A 20,658-nucleotide genomic window follows, 5' to 3' on the forward strand; every position below is an offset into this window, starting at 1 on the left:
AAAAAGATTCATTAAATAATGTCCAAAATTGAACAGAAGAAATAGCACAAACTTGCCTGTTTACACGTATGGAAGCAAACACAGGCAGACAACACGCATGGCTGAGAAGCGGGCCTCAGGCATGTGGGGGGCAGGGGAACTTATTTTTAAACCCGGGCTGCTTTAATAAAAATTCAACCCCAACCATGTGACTCAGCAGTTTCCCTTCCAGGGATATATGAAGTGTCCACACAGACATTTGTGCAGACTGCTGACACCAACAGCATTGAAACTGGTCAAAATGTGGAAACAGCCCTGATGTTCATCAGCTGGGGAATGGAATAGTATTTCCCTGTGTGGACAAGGGAATATTATTCAGCCATAAAAAGAGTGGAGCTGACACACGCTACAACACGGATGCACGCCGAAGACACGCTTGTCAACTGAAAGAAGCTGGAAACAAATGGGTTGCCACCGGTCAGCGCTCGCTTTCTTCTGTATGAAACGTCCAGGTAAAGCCACGGACACAGACAGCAGGTCAGCGGTTTCCAGGGGCTGGGGGAGGGGGAGTGACTGCTAACGAGGATGGCTTGCATTCTGGGATGAAAAGTCTGGGAATGAGACAGTTGTGATGGGTGCACAACTCCCTGAATATACTATAACGCACAGAGTTGAACACTTTCAACGGTAACCGTATGGCAGGTGAATTATGTCCTGATAAAGCTGTTACCTAAAGAAAAAATGGAGCGATGATGTGAGAAGGCAGGCATGCTGGTCTCTGCCCCTCCCCCCACCCCAGCTTCCTGATATAGAGCTCCTAATCCCATTATCTCCTGGTGATAGCAATGTCCTTTGTTCCAAAGGCAACTCTGCCTGGGCTCCTGGATGGGGGCTGGTCACCAGAAAGACCCAGCCAGCGTCAGAAGTAGAGGCCCCACCCCATCCTCTGGGACAGGGGCTGGAGGCTGAGCTAAGAACTGCTCATGCCTGGAAACTCCTTAAACACGGGGTTCGGAGAGCTTCCAGGGTGGTGGACACACCCATGTACTGGGAGGGTAGGGTACCCCAACTCCACAGGGACAAAGCTCCTGTGCTTGGCACCCTCCCAGACCTCGCCCTGGGCATCTGCTCCTCTGGCCGCTCACCTGGGTCCTTCATGACACCCTTAAGACAGTAAGCCTGCCCCTGAGTTCTCTGAGCTGTTCCAGCACAGAGCCAGACCCGAGGAGGGAGTGGTGGGAAGCCCATTCATAGCCAAATTGGACAGAAGTGTGGGGAACCAGGGACCCTCCAAGTGCTGGCCTCTGGGGTGAGGGGGGAGCAGTCTTTTGGGACAAGGGTCTGCACTGACACTGGGGAGATGGTGTCAGAAGTGAGCTGAGCTGTGGGACCCCCGGCTGGGGTCCTCAGACACTGGAGCGCTCGCTGGTGCTGGAAAACCCACACCTGGTGTTAGAACTGTCATGAGTGGAGGAAACAGGGTCTCCCCTTGGCTGGCGCCTCCCTGGACACACACGGTGGGAACTCCCATTTGGTGATGGACCCCACACACCACAAGCCCCTGGAGAGAGTTAAAAAAAACCCACAGGTAAACCAGAAGTTCCTGGATTCAGGCCGGAGCCCAGACAACAAATAGAGTGGTGGGAGGAGGGACGCCCCTCCCGCAGTGCCCAGTGTGGCCCGTGCCCCCTCCACGAGCAGATCTCATGGCAGGAGCCTGCCATCCGCTCACCGGGCCTGCTGTAACCACCCCCAAGGACTCTGGGAAATTCGAGAATCTCATACAGATTCGCACATGTTCACCCACACTATGGAGCCAGGTGGGACTTGATCTCCCCGTGGCAGACCCTCTCCTTCCACACGTGTGTGTGACCACAGGGAGAAGACACGTCTCCCCCCGGCCACCACAATCAACCATGATAAGAAAAGTGCCCCTCTCACAGACAGGAGTCATGTACAAACACACAGGCTCACGCACAACACCCGAACTTCCTCTGAGGAGCCACAGCTGGGAGGCCCAGGAACACCAGGCAGGGCCCACAAGTGGCCTCTGAGCTCAGAGCCGGCTGGTTTACAGGCATGACTGGTCACCAGGGAGTTCAGGCCTCCATCTACCCAAACAGCCAACACGTCACCAGCCAGGCCCATCCTGCAGGCCTGCCCACCAGCGGTACCCTGGCCTGACGTCCAGGGCAGGTCGGCTCAGCGTCCTCAAGAAGCCACGAGAGCCCCTCTAGAGCTGCAGAGGCCTTCCCCACTGGCTCAATCGGCAAAGCATCCGCCTGCAACGCAGGAGACCCCTGTGTGATCCCTGGGTCAGGAAGATCCTCTGGAGAAGAAAATGGCAACCCACTTCAGTATTCTTGCTTGGAGAATCCCAGGAACAGAAGAGCCTGGCAGGCTATATAGTTCATGGGGTCTCGAGAGTCGGACACAACTTATCAACTAAACCACCACCACCTAGAGCTACAGAGCTGGAGACCAGCCAGCTCTGTGGACACTGAAGAAAGGCCCACGTCCATGTGAGCAGAGCCCAGCCTCTGTGAGGAGAGGGGCCCTGGTCACTCATTCTGCCTGCCCTCGTCTCCACAGTCACCAGCCCCTGCTCCCAGCCCAGGAAGGTCCCGTAGTTGCTTTGGTTTTTACACTGGCCTCAGGAAGCCCAGATGGGGCTGTTGCTCTGCCAGGGTGGCAGTCAACACACACAGCACACCTGCCAGGCCTGCCAGGACGGTGCTGACTCAGGGCTGGGACAGCGGGGCCAGCTAGGCCACCGTGTCCTCAGACAAGGGAGTGGCAGAGGGCACCACAAAACCCTGTGGTGGGCTGGCCGGGCTTTGAAGGCAGGATGGTGTAAGAAGTTTGAAGGTGGGCTGCTGGCGAGAGTGGGCGGGCTCTGCTGGAGACCACGCAGTGGGCAAGACACAGGCACCTCTGGGAGCCAGAATGAATGGGCATGCAGAGAGACCAGACGCCCTCTCACTTGCCGAGAACCTGGGGTGGTGCCGAGGAGCCCACGGCTCTTTACGTTCCACACCGTGTGCCTCGATGATAAAACAAATGTGAGCTGCTGTTGGAAATGTGTCAAACAGAAAAAGCGCAAAGAAAAGAATCCCACCCAGAAACTCTACCTGTTAAGCTTCTGGGGTCTCCATCATGAGATAAGCATGCTCCCAGGTCATTTTTACAAAATCTGGTCATACCATGCCACGGGTTTGTATCTTTTCTTGCTCATTTTTATACCAGAAACATTTCCCCACACCATCAAAGGCCATCATCTCAGTCCACCTTCCCACATGGCTCCCCTATGCCAGCCAATTCAAGTGTTGCCACAAACACCTATAAACGTGGATCTGCCTGTCTCCTCGCCCCCAAACCACGCTTCTACGGGGCCTGGAGCTGCTGGTGCACCCTACGCAGCCCACAGCCCTCACTAGCTTTGAGGGCAAGAGTCTGGCAGTTTCGGAAGTCTTTTCTTACTGGACAGGGAAGACATGATCCCAAATGAAAGAAGGACCAGGCACAAGGCAGGGTCCCCGATCTGCCTGGGGACATCCGACTTCAGGACCTCTGGGGTCTCTGCCACGGTTCAGAGTCTTACCGAGTTCTTTGGAGCCCTGGCTCTCGCTGGCCAGCTCGCCCATCTTCACCAGGGCGTCAAAATAGCCTTTGGCAGCATACGTCACACCTGAGAGAAGAGAGGAAGGGATGGTTACTTCCCTCTCAGGAGGAAATCACCACCTGCAGCACCTACTCAGCTGCCCTGCCCGCCTGCCATGCAGCCGCCTCCCCTGTGCCCAGCAGGCTCTAGCCGAGGCAGGACCTCCGCCCGTCTCTTGTTGATGGCCTCTTGTCCCAACGCTGAGAGCACCTTCTCTAAGGACACTGTGTACTGCTCAGGTCCAGAGCTAATCCAGTCAAATTACAGGGTGCCGCCCTGCCCACGAGGCCTGGTGCCCCTGACAAGACGAGCACCAATCTCCAGCTGGAGACCTGCGAAGTTGGTTCGACAGGAAGGCCCCCCCACAGCCAGCCTGGGCTGAGGACTCTGACAACGTCCTCCGTCTGAGAGTTGAGCCTTGCAAGTGGGAGTGAGTCACACACTCAAATCAGGCTAAAGGCAGCACGGCTAGGGGTGGGGGGTGGGGCCTCACACACCACTTCCCACGGCGACTTCTGCTCAAACCAGAGGCAGACCTGACTTTGCGGGGGATTTGGACGGCAAGCTCCAGGCCAGCTGACTTCCTGGGACTAAGCCCAGGGGCCGCTGCCTGGGGCAGAGCTTCCTTCAGGAACACAGAGACCCTTCAAAACCTTGGGTGTGCCCACAAACCCCTTCATCGGAGGAGCACCCCCACACCGCCCTTCAAGGAGGATGAGGGCACCTCCAGAGTGGGGCTGTGGGGAGCATCCACCATTACTAGTTTCTAATCTGCTTTCTCCAGAACCTGGTTAGGGGCTTGTAACTGGGCTCTCGATCAAATTTCATTTCGGTAGTTTTCAATTAAGTGCACGCAGTCTGCTCTGGAGCTCGTATGGGCCCCGTGCCCCAGGGGCTGGAGGGCCCGCTGCTGAGCAGGGTGGGCTCCTTGGAAGAGACAACAGGAAAGCCTAGCGGGTCCCGGCCTAGCCTTGGGGAGGCCGAGGGCCGTTGAGGGGCTCCATCCTTTGGGGAGGTCCAGGAAAACAGGGATTGGAGGACACCTTCAGACCTCCTCCCACCCTAGTCCACGCAGAACTCACGGGGGGTCCCCCGGTGAGGATGGAGCGGCCTGGAAGGAGGCATGTGCCTCACATCCAAGCAGCCAGGGCATGTGAGCAGGAGCCCCCACGTGGGCCGTGATGGGTTCCCCCAAGGCCGTCGACCTGTGCAGCTGAGAGTAAAGTGACGTCACTCTGAGAGAAAGCCCACCGGGTGAGACATGTCCTCGGTTGTTCCTTTCAGAAAATGAACTGCCATCAGCCTGAAACATGCTGGCTGACCTGCCCACTTTCAGAGTCGGCCCCATGTCCACGTTGTGCACAGAACATCACAGGCCTCCCGCGGTGCGGCACCTAGAGCCTACACCCTCGCTCAGCCACATCAGGCTTCTGGAAACATCTTCACCCCTCCCTCATCAGGGCCCGTGAAGGAGTCTACCTGCTCGGGCATCCTCATTCCCACCCACAGGCCAGGGACCCCAGCCTCACCTGCCAGTGCCTTCTCGTAGTTCTTGCCCATGGCGATGAAGTTCCGCAGGCTGGGGTTGAACTGCTCCATGATGGTCTGGAAGAGAGAAGAGAACAGCCTTAGGGGCAAGGCACCTGGCTGCTTGGAGGCCTGAACGGTGAGGGAAAAATCCTGCAGGCATCACACATGGGTCAAGCCCACGAAGCCACAGCTGGGCTTCAGGTCCAAACCACAGCTCGGTCCCTGTTGAATGTCCTGTGGCAAGTGACGTTCCAGAGCCTCAGTACCAACACCTGTATAATGGGGGAAAGGCCAGAACCTGCTCCATGGGGGCCTGGCAGATCAAACAAGTGAGCATGCGCAGGATGCGTGCGGCCGCGCCCGGCATATAGCTAGCGCTCAGACACGCTGCGCTGAGGAGCCATTACCCCGTCTGGCAGGGCTGAGTCAGTGAGGAAGGGCCCCCAGCAGGCCACACACAAAAGGCTCATCGCCGCCTGGAGCCCCCTCCCACCACGATCTTCACTCAACACATCAATTACCAAACATCAGCTCTGATTAGAGCAACGCGCAGCCTGATTGCAAACACCGCACGATGAATAAGCCAGCAGCTCTGGATCCGCGCGCCCGATGGACTCAAGTCTTGGTGCCAACAGCACCAGTTCTTAGACTGAAGAAATCAGATTTTCACTGCGAAGGCCAAATAAATGTTTTAATTACGAGGCATAAAAACAGGCACACACAAACAACAGCCAAATGTGAGCTCCACTGGGTAACGTGCCCTGACGGTCGGGTGCCAGACCCAGCCGGTAAGAACACCACAAGGGACTTCTAAGGAAAACCCCTTCTCAGCCACATCCCACATCTCCGGGTCAGTTATCATGATGTGCGTCTGATCTTTCCTGAGGGTAAGAGACAAACGCTGCCAGGGAGGGGAAGTCGCCTGGCCCTGTGGGCAGACCATGGAGGCCCAGGTGCTTCTGCATGAATACGGGCAGTGCCAGCCCCTGCCCACCTGGCACACGGGCAGTCCCAGCCCCGCTCTCCTCCATGCTCCTGGCCCTCAGTCAGCGGGACCAACACAGATTCCAAGAAGGGCTGTGGGATCACACCCGACAGGCGCCCCAGTTCACAGGGCAGGCGCACCTCCCTTTCTGGACATGGCAAAGCAGGGGGCACCTGCCCTGTGCTGCACCAGGGCTGAGGCACATGGGGGACACAGCAGTGACCCCACAGGATAGAGTACTGGGAGGGGAGACAGGCCCACGCCACACACTGGGCAGGATCCCATGCCCGGAGAACAGGAGAGAAGGACTGGGCTCAGCCCGGAGGAGACACCAGGGAGACAAGCATGTTGTCGAGAGAGGAGGGCTTCAGGCAGGAGCATGAAAGGCCCTGAGGCCAGGGCCTGCTGGTGTGAGGCACAGGATGGTGGGAGCCGGGGAAAGGGTGGTGGGAGGGAAGAACAAGCGGGAGTGGTGCAGTAATGGCCAAGCCCCCACCTCACAGCCCGTGGCAGGAACGCCTCTTTCCCTAAGCAGGATGGGAAACCAAGGGTCTATCTGAGCATTTCAGAAGGAAATGTACCCCCTGGCTGCTCCAAGGAGACCAGATCATAGCCAAGACTACTCAGACGCAGGCGGCCCCTCCGAACTGCTCAGAAACCTAAGAGGTGACGGTTCAGTGGAAAGTCGGCCCTATCACAACGAGGGACGGAGCTCAGTGGTCTGGAGACCACTCTGGGGGAGAACCTGAGTCTAGATTCATCCAACCCAAGGAGGGCCTGGGAGTCAGGACAGGGTGTCAGGTAACAGGCAGTGGACGAGGGACTGGTGTCCAGGAAGGCTGCAGAGGGGCCCCGGGTTAGACTGCCTGCCGAGGGTGCACGCACAGGCTGGCTGAGCCCTCTGCCTCGCTGCTCAACGCCACCCAAGCCTGCGTCGGGGCAGAGAATGCTGGCGGGTGCATGTGTTTGCTTGTTCAAAAGAAATGGACCTGAAGCAGAGTACAGACCTAGAGAGGGTAGCTTCTGACCCCGATTCTGTGTTCCAGACGTGCACACGAGTATGCGTGTGTGTGTGCAGTTTCAGTGTAAGATGTGTGTCTCACTGCAGTGACAGGCACGGGGCTGGGGGCCTGTGAGAGCCAACCCAGGGCGCAGAGCTCTAGGACCACCCCCAGGGCAGAAGAGGAGGCTCCGCAGCTCCCACCCGGAGCCCCACACGTCCTGAGTGACGGCAGCAAACAGCCTGCGGCCGCCCAGGCCAACAGAGGGGCCACCGCGGCAGCCGCCCACACCCGCCAGTGACACACGGGCACAGCGGCCAGGTTTCGCTTCCTCAGTGCAGCAGCTGAGCTCATGCACGGGGAATGTGCATGCGAGGGGGCAGGGTAGGAGGGGCGCTGCGGTGCCGGCCAGGCCACCTGGGCAGGGCACTGCCTGGTCACACGGGTGCTGCTGACTCGCCTGCCTCAGGCAGGGGCAGAGACGTGAACGCTGTGGGGCTGGGGAAGCAGGAGGCCCTCCTGCCCTGGCCGGAGAACTGTCCTTCCAGCTCCTCACAGACACCGCCCTGGTGGGAGAGCGGGCTCCCAGCTGCCTCCAGGTCACTGAGTGCTCAGAACTGGGACCACCAGACAAAGGTCAGGTCCAAGACCACCTTGTCTGGAGGGACCCCGGAGGCCTGAGAAGGGCCTGGCCCCTCTGGTGGGGCTCCTCCCTGTGGGGACCTTCCTTTGAGAGGGGGCCCTCTCAGAGCCCGAGCCCAAGGCTGTTCCAGGGCTCGGGCAGATGCACTTGGACCCAGGAGGCCATGCTGTCCCCAGGCCCATGACAGGCCCAAACCCACCCTCAGAGACCTGCAGTGGGGCCCTGGCACCCCCACTGCAAGTGAGCGCTCCCCTAACTAGGGGCCTGTGCAGCCCCTCCACACATCGCAGGGCCCTGGAGGGGCAAGTCAGAGGCCGACAGAGGCCTGGTGAGCAGGCCAGGGGGGCCCAGGGGCTCTGCTACCTGTTACTTTCTCAGAAGTGAGGAACTACGGCGTCACTGTGGGACTTCACTGGATGGACAGAGGGAGTTGAGATTCAAACCCACAGCATGTGCCAGGGCTGGAGAAGGGAGCTCGCTTCCTTACTGATGCCAAAGGGCGTGTGCAACAGAAGTCCAGCCCAGGAGGGCGGCCTCCTCGCACACACCTCTCTGTACCACAAGGCCAACCTCACGCCTGCTGTGGAACTTGGGGGAGCTCAGGAGAGGCCTTGTACTGAGACCAGTTCCCTGCAGCCAGGATGGAGACCCAACGACATGACCAATGACCAGCGCCTTCTGCAAACTCACGCCTGTGTTGTGCAAGTGAAACCAAATCCCTTCAAGTGTGGCGCTGTGGCACACGGCGACCGGGCCTGCCCCCGGCTGAGCGCCACGCTCAGAACCAGCATCTTCTTTCACTTACCTCCCTGGCTGGCTCAGGATCTATGAGGGGCCAGCAGGGAGCAGGGATTGCCACCCCCACTGCACACACGCTCCAGAAGGGTCAGGGGGAAGAGGGGGTCCCTGCCAGGGACACTTGTGAGCTTGGCGCAGTTCCTGGTGGCCCTCTTGCCAAGATGTCACACAGTCCATGTCCCTGCCACCCTGCGGTCCCAGGAATCCAGACCTTAAGGCAAATCTCCAAGGCGGGGTCAGCTCTGCCCCACCCGGGGCCCCCAGCCCTTCCGGGCATCAGTGGGAGGGGCCAGGCCTGGCTGCATGGGCAGTGCTGGCAGGTCCCCAGCAGCCTTCCTGCCCGGCTAGCTCCTGGGCATCCCAGCGCCTGCGCAGGGACGCCCATTTTGGCTGACTCGGGTCACAGGTCTGCCCGGCCAGTGAGGACACAGGGCAGTAGGACAGCCCTGTCTCCACCCTGGGGTCACGAGGAGTGAGGGAGCCCTGCCACGGGACTGTGCTCCGGCTCAGCCTAGGGCACCCTGCTTGTCGTCCTGGGGATCCTGTTTATCCCTCAGCTCTGGCTCCTGGCGACAAACTCGTCCAGAACTTTGCTGGCAGGACCGCCACAAACAAAGAGCAAAGCTTCTCTGCCGACACAGGGAAGTGACGTGCCTCCTGTTTCCCCTCCAGTTCTCGTGTAGTCTAGGAAGATGGGCCTGGGGGTCCGCCTGTGCACATGTGCACGTGTGTGCATGCGTGGGTGTCTGCTTGTGTGCCACGGCCAAGCCAGGCTGCACCCTCCCTACACACTCAACCTTTGGAAGGACAGACTCAGGGGACGAGACCACACTGGACTCCACCTATGGCCTGGGGAGAGGTGGCCTTACACCCTCATCACCCTGAGTCCTCAACGGACTGGTGATGGGCGCTGCTGTCCATTTTACGGATGACAGAAGGAGGTTCAGGGGAGGCTAAGAGCCAGTCTTCTGGGTCCTGGTAGAGCCAATCCTGGCTTCAGTGCAGGCTGGCCACACAACCCAGCTGTTGCACTCTCCATATGGGCCTTAGTGTTCTCTGGACAGGTCACCAAGGCAGGCAGGATAGAACCAGATGCCACCTGGCAACTCAGCCTGCGCTGGGCTCCCTTAGGAGCCACATTCTAGCAACGTAAAGGCAGAGGCTGATGCCAGGACACCTGGTGCCTCATCACTCTCCTCGAGGGGCCTTGCTGCCTCACTGACGACCACTGGACCCTCACATCCCACCTCTGGCACAAGCACAACAGGTGCTAGCTTTGGGGCCAACAACCCACACCCACTGGGGCGCCACCATCCACGCTCTGCTGGGGGAAGCTGGCGGCATTCCTCAAAGGAAGCTGTCCTCACCTGAGGCTGCTGCCCCCTTCAAGGAGCATTGACTGCGTGAGGCTCTGGGCAGAGGGCCCGGCTCACACTGAAGGAGGGGTGGGGTGAGAGGGGCATGAAGGATCACCCCCCTAAGACAGAGTCCAGCATCTCCGGGCAGCACTGTGACTCCCGCCTCTGCTCTGATAACTGGGACCTCTGTCCTGGGGGCCTTCCTCAAAGGAAGGAAGCCAAATGGGGAAGTTCCGAGAGTGCTGGGAGGGTTTCCTGGAGGAGGCGGGTCTTGAGCTAGAGCTCTCTTGGCTCCAGCCAGAGAGAAGAGAACAACAGGTTTGCACTTGAGAAACGAGCGGACGCCGCTGCTTCCACTTCCACATGAAACGGCCTGAGGGCTGAGGACAGAGAGTCAAAGCTGGCAGTGGCTGCATAAAGGCCGCAAAGGAACAAGAAGGCACCGAACAGCGCTCCACAGCGGCCGGTTTCACTGTAACGGCACCAGGCTCCCCTCCCCCACGCCCCACAGACAAGAGCCGCCACCCGACACGCGCATTCTCAGCCCAACAACCTCCAGCGGGGACACGGGCCAGGGTCCCACCAGGGCAGGGAGCGGCCAAGCTCGCCACAGCCTCCCCAGGAGGGCGCACGCGAGAGGACCTGGCCTTAGGAACTAAGGCACCTGGGCTGCCCAGTAGCAAAATGGAGGTTCTCAGCCTCCGTCAGCTTCTGGGGAGGTCACCAGCATTAGAAAAAAGTGACAACTTGTGTCTTGGGCATGGAGCCCAGAGTGACACCAGGGAACACAGTGGCCTCCCATGAGGAGGGACCAAGCGGCAGGTATCCCTTCCCGTTGCCCCTGTGGGCCCTGCGCCTCGGGCTAGGTGACACCAGGAGAAAGACAAACAGGCCAATTCTCCTGGTCCGAGTCCGAGGGTGGGGGAACGGCATGGGCCACGCAAGGTGAGGAAGGAGCTGCCAAGCTCCAGGGCCCCGCCAAGTCCCCGGCTCCCTGCAGGGACCAGGCGCCATCACTGGCTCCTGGGGCTGAGGACGCCCAGCTCTCACCCCAGCTCTCTCTTGGGACCTGGATCCTCAGATGCCTCCAGCCTGACCCCTCCTGGAACAGGTCCGGGGGGCAGGAAGTAAGTGGGCTCAGGGTGGGGAAGGGGTCCAGTGAGCACTGACTGGGGGCTGTCCACTGGGAGAGCCACCCCCACAGGAACTAGACAAATCCATCAGACCAGGAGTCGCAGAGCAGGGTCCAAACACAGGCCCCTCCAGCCCAGCCACCTCCTTCCTATCCAGAGGCACCTCTGGCAGGTCCTGACTTTGGTGGGGCAGGGCCCTGTAGGCCCCAGACATCTTTCAGCATCCAGGCCCAGCCATACCTGCCCCAACTGCTTGGCCTGGCCCCAGGGCACATGCCTTCCACTCTTTCTGTCCCAGGTCAGTGCTAAGCTGGAGCCCAGGCTCCCCTAATAACTTTCATGGCAAAGCCAGCGTGCTCCTGAGAAAGTCCTAACGGTGTCAAGAACTGAGAGCTGCCATCTGAGTAACACGGAAAACCTTCAGGGGCTGGAAACACAGCTCCCTGTGATTCAGACAGTAGCACCCAGGCCGACTCCTAGGCACCAGCCTGCTGCACCTTGGGGTGGCGGCCCCACGACTGCCTGGTGTCAGGGACTGAATTCCCCCACTAAAGATTCATGTGTTAGGCCTAACCTCATCATCTCATTGTAAAGATGCCCTCCAAAGACAATCACCAGAGACAATGCAGGTAAAAATGAGGTCATGGGGATGGACCCCAACTGCACAGAACTGGGCCTTCTAAGAAAAGATCAGGACACAGACACACAAAGGGACGACCACGTGAGAAACACAGGCGGAAGTCCGCCTCCACAGGCCCAGGAGAGGGGCCACGGGAAGAACCACCCTGCCCATACCTGGATCCCAGCCTCCAGGCTTCAGATGAGACACACCTGTCTGTTGTCCAAGCACACGTGGTGCTTTGTTTGGCAACCCGAGCAGACCCAATGGCTGGACCAATACCCGCTTGCCCTGTGAAGACCTAGCCATCAGTTCTCTTATCATTTGGTTACTGTTTGACTGGTTAGACCATTCCAGGGCTGCTGACCTGTCCTTGTCCCTGGGAAGGCTCTGATCTGAGTTTCACAAGGCTGGGCTCCTTGCTGGACGAGGAACCTCAATGAGCAAGGAAGGACACAGCCCCAGACACTCTGAAGCTGTTCTCTTGCTTCCTGCCTCCCTCCACTGGGTGGAATGAGCCAGCCCAGAACGCTGTCGTGCTGGCGGGAACACAGGCCCCTCGGCACCCGGGAACTCAGACGGCAACAACAGAGGCCTCACCTGGGCCTCCCTGCCCTCACCACGGACTACTTGCTCCTCCAAGAACTTTCCATCCTAAAAGCCTAATGCTCCCTGTGGCCAGGAAGGGTTCTCCGCTCCAGCTAATTGTGAAAGAGAAAACAGTGGCACAGAAGCTGAAGATCCTCACCTGAAGCCCACAGGACTCCTAAGTGGAAAAACAAAACAAGTTTGAAGCCACAGGGCAGACCTGGCTCCAGCTTGGGCTCAGTTGAGCACCGGGCTGGGCTGGGACATGCCGCTTCACATCTCTGAGGCTCCCCCACCCGCGGGGATGGCCAGGACCCCTCGTGAAGCAGTGTAGAGATAAACAAGGTCACACACACCACTCCCAGCATGGTACCTGGACAGAGTGACCCACTGAAGGCTCTTCACACGATCATTCAGAATTACCAGCCAACTGCAAAACCCCAGGTGGCCACAGCACCTCCCCCAGCAGAGCCAGAATGAGAGGAGCGCGTGAGACTGTCTGGACCCGGGCAGCCAACCTCAGTTTTCTGCCTGGTGGGATCTGCGCAAGAAGCCTGCAACCAGGCCTCCTGCCTGGACTGGACTGCGGCCCCTGGCTGCCTCCCGGCTGTGACCAGCAAGGTCCTGGAGCCCCAAGGGCAGGGCTGGCCATGCCCTGAGCGCCATCAGTCCCCTGGAGTGCAAACGACATGTCTTCCGTGGGAGGGGCAGGAAGGAAGAAACGGAGGTGTGGACCACAGATCACTTCTGCCAGGCTGTCCTCCAGGTCAGAGGGGGCTCCGCTGGCCCCAGAGTGGCTCAGAGGAGCAGTGGGTGTACAGAGCCCCTGGTTCCCTCCACCTGGGCCACATCAGTGACACTTCGGCCTTCACTACACCCCCTTCTTTGAACGGCCCCGCTGGAAACAGCAAAGGCCACTCTGGCTCAGCAGGTAAGCTCTGCCCACGCTTGGCTCCTGGAGACACAAACGTCCTGCTGGATGAAGTCTAGCTCCCAGGGGTGGGGGCATGCCCTCTCTCCTACCAAGCTCCCACCCCCATTCTGATGTCAAGATGTCGACTTCTGTCACAGCACAGACACCTGTGAAATCCTAGCAAGTTCCACAACCCGTTACATGTGTGTCATCACTCACACAGGCCCACCTGATGGCTGTCCCTAGCTTGGCTGAGCGGGGACATTACGTCCACACACCACTCAGCAACTAAGAAGGAACGGAGATCCTGGCTATCATGGGGGAAACTTCTCCGATCAAGGAACCAAAGTGGCAGCAACGAAAGTGGCGGAACAAGAGTCTGAGGGCTTGGAAGGGACCTCCCCCACCCCGCCATGACCGACACCTGGACGGCCAGAGGTGGGGCCCGGGGGATGCTCTGACCCCAACGACTGAGCTGAACCAAAGCTCCTTAGAGTCAGACTCTGGACCTGAAGAGGTTTCAGGAAAACCTTGCCAATTTATTTCATGTACATTTGACATATAGCTTTTAAAACACCTGTCCAAATAATTCTAAAAGAACTGTTTTCATAACTAGAAAACCAATTTCCCAAGCAAGAAAAAGGCACTCTGTTCCAACTGGCAGCCCCAACTCCTCCTTGTGGTCCAACCTCTCCCAGCGCCTCACAACTCAGGGTACTCGTCATAGAGGCCACATGGCCCTCTCACACACACCCCGAGGGTTTGCAGGAGACCCTTTGGCTGCTCACCTAACAGCCCAGGGCGTCAGGACAGGCTCTACCAGACCCCGGTCAGGCCCTGGAGCCACAAGGGAAGCCTGGAGGGATCCAGGCCCATCCTGGTCACTGTGCATGCCCCGCCAGTGAGGCTGCGCACGGCTAGAGCCAGGGGGAGAAGAGGCAGGAGCCCCCGAATGTCCCACAGGCGTGGAAGACCAGACAAGACTTCCAAGGAGACTTCCAAGCCTCCTGCGATGAAACTTGGGAGGAGAGGCCAGAGGCAGCTGGAGGTGCCAACCCGAGACCCCACTGCCCTGGGCAGCAGAAAGGGGTCCTGTTGACACCCACTGGACACTGAGTCACAGATGGAGATCCCCTGCCTGCCCCCAAGGTGCGCAAAGCCACCTCCGAGAGACAGGACGCCCTGGCTCTCACATGCCCTGGCTTCACACCACCAGCCGTCCCTTGGGCCCCCAGGACACGGCAGTAGCAGGTGCTTCTGGCTAACACCCTGGCCTACCTGCAGGCCCTGAGAAGGAACATGAGCTTGCCACCGCCTCCAGAACCTCCAGGGGTCCTGGGCTACTGCCTCTGGAGCAAACAGCTGAGAGACCAGACCCACGACTGAGATGGTCACAGCGATGCACACACGGGGGCCCCAGAACCAGAAATGAGGCTCAGCCACTGCCAAGCACTGACATACACGTCAGCCATACTTCCAGGCAGGTGGGCCCACAGTCAGGAGCCACGTGGGTCCTAAGTCACCACACCTGGCTGCTCGATAGCATGTCAGGTGGGGACAGGATTTTCCCCAGTAAGAGAGGCCTGGGCACCAGCCTCCGCCCAGGCCTGCCTGCTGCTGGAGCCCCTGGGTGCAGACCCTTGGGCGCCCCTCCCCTTGTGTTATTTCACAGCTGTGAAGTGCCATCAGGACCAGGATGAATCAGAGCGGGGGCGGGGGGAGGACAGGGGAGGCAGGTGCGGGCACGGTCCATGCCTGCCTGTAATTACCAAGGCCGCAGGCTGCAGACAGTAGCGGAGCGCTGACAGCCCCACTGGGCACCTGGCGCAGGGTGTCCAGTGGGCATAGGCCTGCACCGTAATGAGGACAGCCTCCCCACCCCAAGGCTCAAGAGAAACCACCTGGGCACAGTGGCCATACAGGGCCCTGGTGTGGTGCACATAAGGGCTGAGAAAAGAGAATGGCAGGCAGGCAACCAGCGGTGGCCCAGGACACCCCCACGAGATCGCTGCTCAGGCGTGGCTGCCCTTGGAAAGCAACACCCGTCCCAGAAGCTATGCAAGAATGAGGGGGGACCACTGAGCGACAAGGGCAGCCCCATCTGCCAACCCTCCATCTTAAGAAGGGCTCCCCTGAGCAGGACCTACTTCTGCAAACTGGGGGTGGGGAGTGCCAGGTGGGCCTTGGTCTCCCTGCCAGCCTGCCTTCCTGCTCAGGAGGGGACAGGGTCCTCTGCTCAGTGGCCAGTCCCCCCCTGAAAGGCCCCTGAATCTGGGCAGCCCAGACAGCACCACCTGTGCTGGGGAGGGAGGGAGGGAGACAGAAGGACCTCTAGGCCCTCAGTGAGCTTCAGGAACCTAAAACCAGGTGGCGACAAGCACACACGCGGCTCCCACGGATGCCCCGAGAGCCCTGGGCCAGCACCCGGAGCCTCAAGTGCACGTGGTCTGTCCCATGAACCAAGGAGCCTCCCCAACAAAAGACACATTCTCCAGGCGAGACCAGCGGGGATGGCAGGGCAGGCAAAGCACTCCTGGCCTGCAAGGAACTCTGCAGCGCCACCACGCCCCGGGGCCCCCTCCTTTATGGCCATTAGCAAGCACCGGCAAGGTCCAGCGGCAAGGGTCCTGTGCCGAGGGGCCCACAACCTCAGGACCGTGACCTGGGCACAAACAGCTGCTGAAGCCAGTGGCCCAGAATCAGTGCAACAGAGAAAGCATCCTTCGCTGCCCGGGCTACTCCACGGGAGACGGAGATGCACTGCTGCTGCCGCACAGATGGTGGGGAGTGGGCTGCACGCTCCATGAAGGACGGCTCACAGTCTACTTGGACAGCAAGCCCCACGTCTTACTGGAAGATGCTACCCCAACAGGGCACCCTGAGGTGCCTCTATGGCAAAACGAAGTCCCACATGCATGCACACACATGTGCACGCATACTCACTTGGACACAGAATACTTGTGAATACACAAACATGTTCATGCATGGGCTTGAAGTCACACCTGTCTGCAAGGACAACATATGCACGCATGTTCCTGCGCACATAAGCACACACAGAGCCTCAGGTCTGCTGCCAGCAGGCGTTTCTGCTGCTAAGGAAGAGCCTGTCAGAGCATCCACTTCACCACCCTCAACCACGAGCCCGTGGAGCCCTGTCCATGCTGGGTGCCAGGCTCCTGACGGTGGCCAAGAGTTCCGTGTGACTGCCGAGAAGTGGAAGAGGTTCTGGGGTAGGCAGTAGAGAACTTGGGGCCTCCTGATTTCCCTGCTCCTCTAAACACCTGGAGGAGGGTGACGGGCAAGGCCTGGCCAGCAGTGGGCTCTCACCTACACAGGTGGGCTCCCTTCTGCCAGCGCTGATGCCCACCGCCTTGCACCAGCAGTGGAAACCTGATGGGACTCCAGGTGCAGGAACCTACTGGCCACAGCTGTCTTCACAGGAGAGATGCAATGAGCTTCCCCACAACGGCCGGAGAGTGAGGACCACCAGACAGCGTCTGGTGACACAAGCCTAAGGCCCACGACACCCTAAACAGCCATGCCTGAGGCCTTCCTAGGGACTTTCTTCGCTGAAGCCTGTGTCCATCTTCCCACGTCCTCAGGACAGGATGGAGGCCTGTGGGGCTCTTCCTCCACAAGGTGCCAGAGCACCTCCAAGGTCACCAGGTTGCCTGGAGCCAGGGCTTCTCGTGAGACATAGGACCATGAAAAAAACCACCAACCTGACAGTCACTCCCTGGAGCTGAAGACTAAGATTAATTGCTAAAGAAAGCCCTCTTGCTGCAGCATGTGGGGACATTTGGAGGCCTCTCCCAAGAGAGATGCAATTTGGGCTTAATTCTCAGAGGCAGATCCCCACCCTGCAATTCTGTCCCTCGTCCCAGGCAATCACCTAGGGCTGCCTGTAGTCCCATCACGAGGGGCCCAGCCCAGGCTCTACCCTAGGAAGCCCCGAAAGGCCTTCAGTCCCTGTTCCTCGGCCCAGGTTCCAAGGGTAAACTCTCAGTGAATGTCATTTCCTGCCCCTTCATCTTCCATCAAATTCCCCGACGACAAAGCTCCCACGGGAAGTGGGCCACGGGGAAAGAGAGATTAAATTCTGAGATTCGGATTCTTCCAGGGAGGAGAAGCAAAACTGGACATTTTATTCTTGCGTCTGTAATCAGCAAGGCCAAGGCCGGGTGTCCCCACTCTTCCCTTCTCTGCCAAGGCAAACACCACTCAGAACTGCAGCTGATATGACAGGGGCCAAAGCAAACAGCTGAGCTATAGCTTGGGGTGACGCCGAGCAGGGCCACATCCCTGCCACTCTCCCACAAGTCACCAAACCAGGCACAGAGTTAGCAGTGTTCCCAGACAGGGTGCACGACCAGCCAGACTGGCCGGGGTCTCCACACAGCAGCTTTGGCTGTGTCCTGAGCATGCCTTGAGTTGGCTGGATTCTGCCCAGCCAGTGTGCCAAACTTACCCAACCTGTCCTGGCTCTGCTGTGGAACCCGAGCTCCCCAGTGACGAGCCACAAATCATAAGGGAGCCGTACCAGAGCCGCAGAGTGGCAGGAGAGCACCACCCACAAGCCCTCCTGTCCACTGGCCCCACGGCCTCAACCGGCCAGGAGAATGTAAGACACCCAGCGCTGTGGACGCCCACTTCCCGATGTGTCTAACCTGAAAGTCCCTGGTCTCGGCCACACCTTCCCGTGGGAGCTCAGTCATCAGCTGACCAGTGAGCACAGAACGCAGACTAGCTTGCTGAACGTGTGCCCCAAACCCCCAAACACTCAGATCCTAATAGTTTTCTGCCAACAGATTTCACTCCAGACCTGCAAACACATTTTGCTTCCGCCAGAAGCTGCTCCGCTGGAACAGCATGCCTGACTGCTCTAAGAGTTTTATTAAGACCAACCATGGGGTTCCCCAGAGCAAAGCCACGCCACGCACTCCCTCTTAATTCTGGCCATTAAAGTTCCTGTCTCATGGTTTTGGAGCAAAAGCAGGGAAAAGAGGAGGAAAAAGACCAAGACTGGCACTTCTCTTCCACCCTCTGCAATAATGAGCAAGTGGAAATGAAACTAATGACTAATAATTTAATAAATCTCCCTCCCTGACAACCATTTACAGAGCAACACGACCAAAAAGCGTATGCCACTGACTCTCGTGATACAAACATAAAAACACCAGAGGCTGTTCCTTTTACGTGCTGCGTCCTCGTCAGTCTTCACTCCTGTTTACCAGCAGCTCCAACATGGCTTCAGAACTGACTTAGTCCACCCTGACCCGGCCTCCAGACTCTTCCAGGTGACCTAGCTGCAACTTTAAAAACCTTTGTTAGCAGCTGGGATTGACTGCGGCCGTGCTGGACTCCAGCTGAAAGCTAAGGGCCCATCAGAGGCCTCCCTCCGCGCGCAAAGAGGGCTTGGCAGGCCGCTGGCTAAGGAGGCACAGCGTAGTTGTTTAACACAATTAGAAACTGTTGCTCTGCCAGCGCGCTGCAATCCCACTCCGCCGCCATGAACCAGGCGCCGCCTAAATATCAACTCCGAAACCCCTCGGCCCCCCGCGTAACCCCCAGACACAGTTTTGAAACAGAGCCCGGCTTTGTACGAAGCCCGCGTGGACCGCCCAGGGCACGACTCTCCCGTGAGGAAATGCTGCCGGGAACAGCCCTGAGCCTCCGGAGCCTGGCTCTGTGCTGGTGGGGGTGGGGGTCCAAACCGAGAAAATGGATGCTAAGAAACGGAAACTCGGGTGTCTGCCAACGTGCACACCGGCGCAAAACCGGCCCCGGGCGGGGGCGGCGAGGGTCCGGCGGGTTGCCGGCGCTCCGACACACACGCCCGCGTTCCGCACCGGGGGCTGAGAGCCGACTCCTCACACATCAGAAGCAGAGGCGGGCGCGCCAGCCTCCCACACAAGTAGTCTTCTCCCTCCGCGGTTACATAAGATGACGGATTATCTGTCTACCCATCGAACCTGCCCGCGCGCGACCTCCCACCCGGCCACATCCACCGAGAAGGAGTTGTGGAAAGGGAAAGCCTGTTGAGAAAAAAGTGCCCCAGGCTTGCGTAACCGTGCCCGGCGGGGCCACCGCGGGGCGCTGGGCGACGACAGCCGTGGCCCCGGACCCCGCAGACCTCGGACTCCGCAGTCCGCACCCCTACTCAACTCGGGTCCGAAGGCTCCGGCCCCCGCGCACGCGGAAGACGCACGGAAGGGCGCGCGGGGGCAGCGAGAAGCTGTTGGGGCAAGCGGACCCGAGCCAACCTCTGCCGGGCCGGCGCTGGGTCCCCGCGGCAGCGCCGGTTAGACCCCCGAGGGCCCAGGGACGGCCCGGGGAGGGCGCGAGGGCGCGTGTGGCACGTAGCTCACCTTGTAGACATTTTCCGTGAGCCGGTGCATCTCCTCCGAGCGAGACAGTGACATGGTGCTGGTCCGGCTGCACCACTGACCAAACCAGGGGCGCAAGTAGCGGCGACTGCGGAAGCGACGAGGAGACCCGACAGACAGCGCACGGAACCTGACCAGGAGCGCGGCGCCCCGCCGGCAGCCTCCTTTATAGTCGACCAGGCCCCGCCCCCTAGAGGCCCCGCCTCCCGCGCGCCCGCCCCCGCCGCACCCGGCTCACCACCCCCGGTCTCCCGCCCCCGCCCAGCCGCTGCTGCTAGGCAACCGACAGGCCCCGCCCCCCGCGCCGTCTTTCCCATTGGTGAATTCCGTAGACGGGGAAGGGGGCGGGGATAAGGGCGGGGTTTGTGGGCCGCCAGCAAGGAGCGATTGGCCCATGGCGCCGTCGATCGCGGGGGAGGAGGCGGAGGCGCGGCGCGGGCTGGGGCCCTGGGAACAGCCTGGGGGGCCGGGGCGACAGCAGTGCTGGGGGCGGGGAGGCGGGGGCGGGGTGGCGCAGGAAGAAGGGAGCAGAAACTGGGTGGGGGCGGAACGCCGGCCGCGAACGCGCGTGGGGGAGGCACTCCGCAAAGTGGCGAGTCAGGGTGGCCGGGTCCTGGGCGCCGCTCCCCCGAAAGCGGTCGGGATCAGGCGTCCGCACTGGGCAACGGAGGTCCCTGAACGCTAGGACACTTCCTGGGGAAGGGGGAGGGGGCAAGGGTACGGACTTGGTGAAGGAGGGTGAGAGGCTGGCGTGCTGTCCCAAGGGTCCAGCCTCTACCGGGCACTTTCGGAGGTAAGTCTGGTGGGTGGCTGCGACCCTTGGGCCGGCTCTTCCGGGGAGGAAGGACCCTGAAACGGGTCTCAGGGGAGGGAGGACCCTGGGGAAGACCCTAGAGAGGGGTGGACCCGGGGGAAAGACCCTGGGAGGGGTGCATCGTGAGCGGGGCGGTGGGGGGGGGGGGGGCCTTGGGGCTGGGATTCTAGGGAGGACAGAGCCCTGGGTTGCAGAGAAGGACTCTGCGGAGAGGGGTTTTGGGGATGCAGATTCTGGAAGGGGTGGAGGA

The 20,658-nt window shown here is 59.9% G+C and overlaps 1 protein-coding gene across 6 annotated transcripts in view; it reads right to left on the reverse strand.

Annotated features, from left to right (window-relative positions):
• The window catches only part of BAIAP2 (BAR/IMD domain containing adaptor protein 2), a 63,838-nt gene extending 44,119 nt beyond the window's left edge, over positions 1 to 19,719 (reverse strand). For 5 of the 6 annotated variants that reach the window (XM_052658049.1, XM_052658053.1, XM_052658051.1 and 2 more), the window contains exons 1-3: positions 19,577 to 19,719; positions 5,170 to 5,245; positions 3,581 to 3,667 (exon numbers count right to left, since the gene is read on the reverse strand). In XM_052658049.1, coding sequence (XP_052514009.1) covers positions 3,581 to 3,667; positions 5,170 to 5,245; positions 19,577 to 19,630 — 217 coding nt within the window. In that variant the 5' untranslated portion in view covers positions 19,631 to 19,719. Of the gene's footprint in view, positions 1 to 3,580; positions 3,668 to 3,850; positions 4,050 to 5,169; positions 5,246 to 19,576 lie in introns of those variants that run through there. The other variant, XM_052658054.1, reaches the window with a different exon arrangement.
• Positions 19,720 to 20,658: the final 939 nt, after the last annotated feature.

The sequence above is a fragment of the Budorcas taxicolor genome, chromosome 19 (genome assembly GCF_023091745.1).
Source record: "Budorcas taxicolor isolate Tak-1 chromosome 19, Takin1.1, whole genome shotgun sequence".
Lineage (NCBI taxonomy): Eukaryota > Metazoa > Chordata > Mammalia > Artiodactyla > Bovidae > Budorcas > Budorcas taxicolor.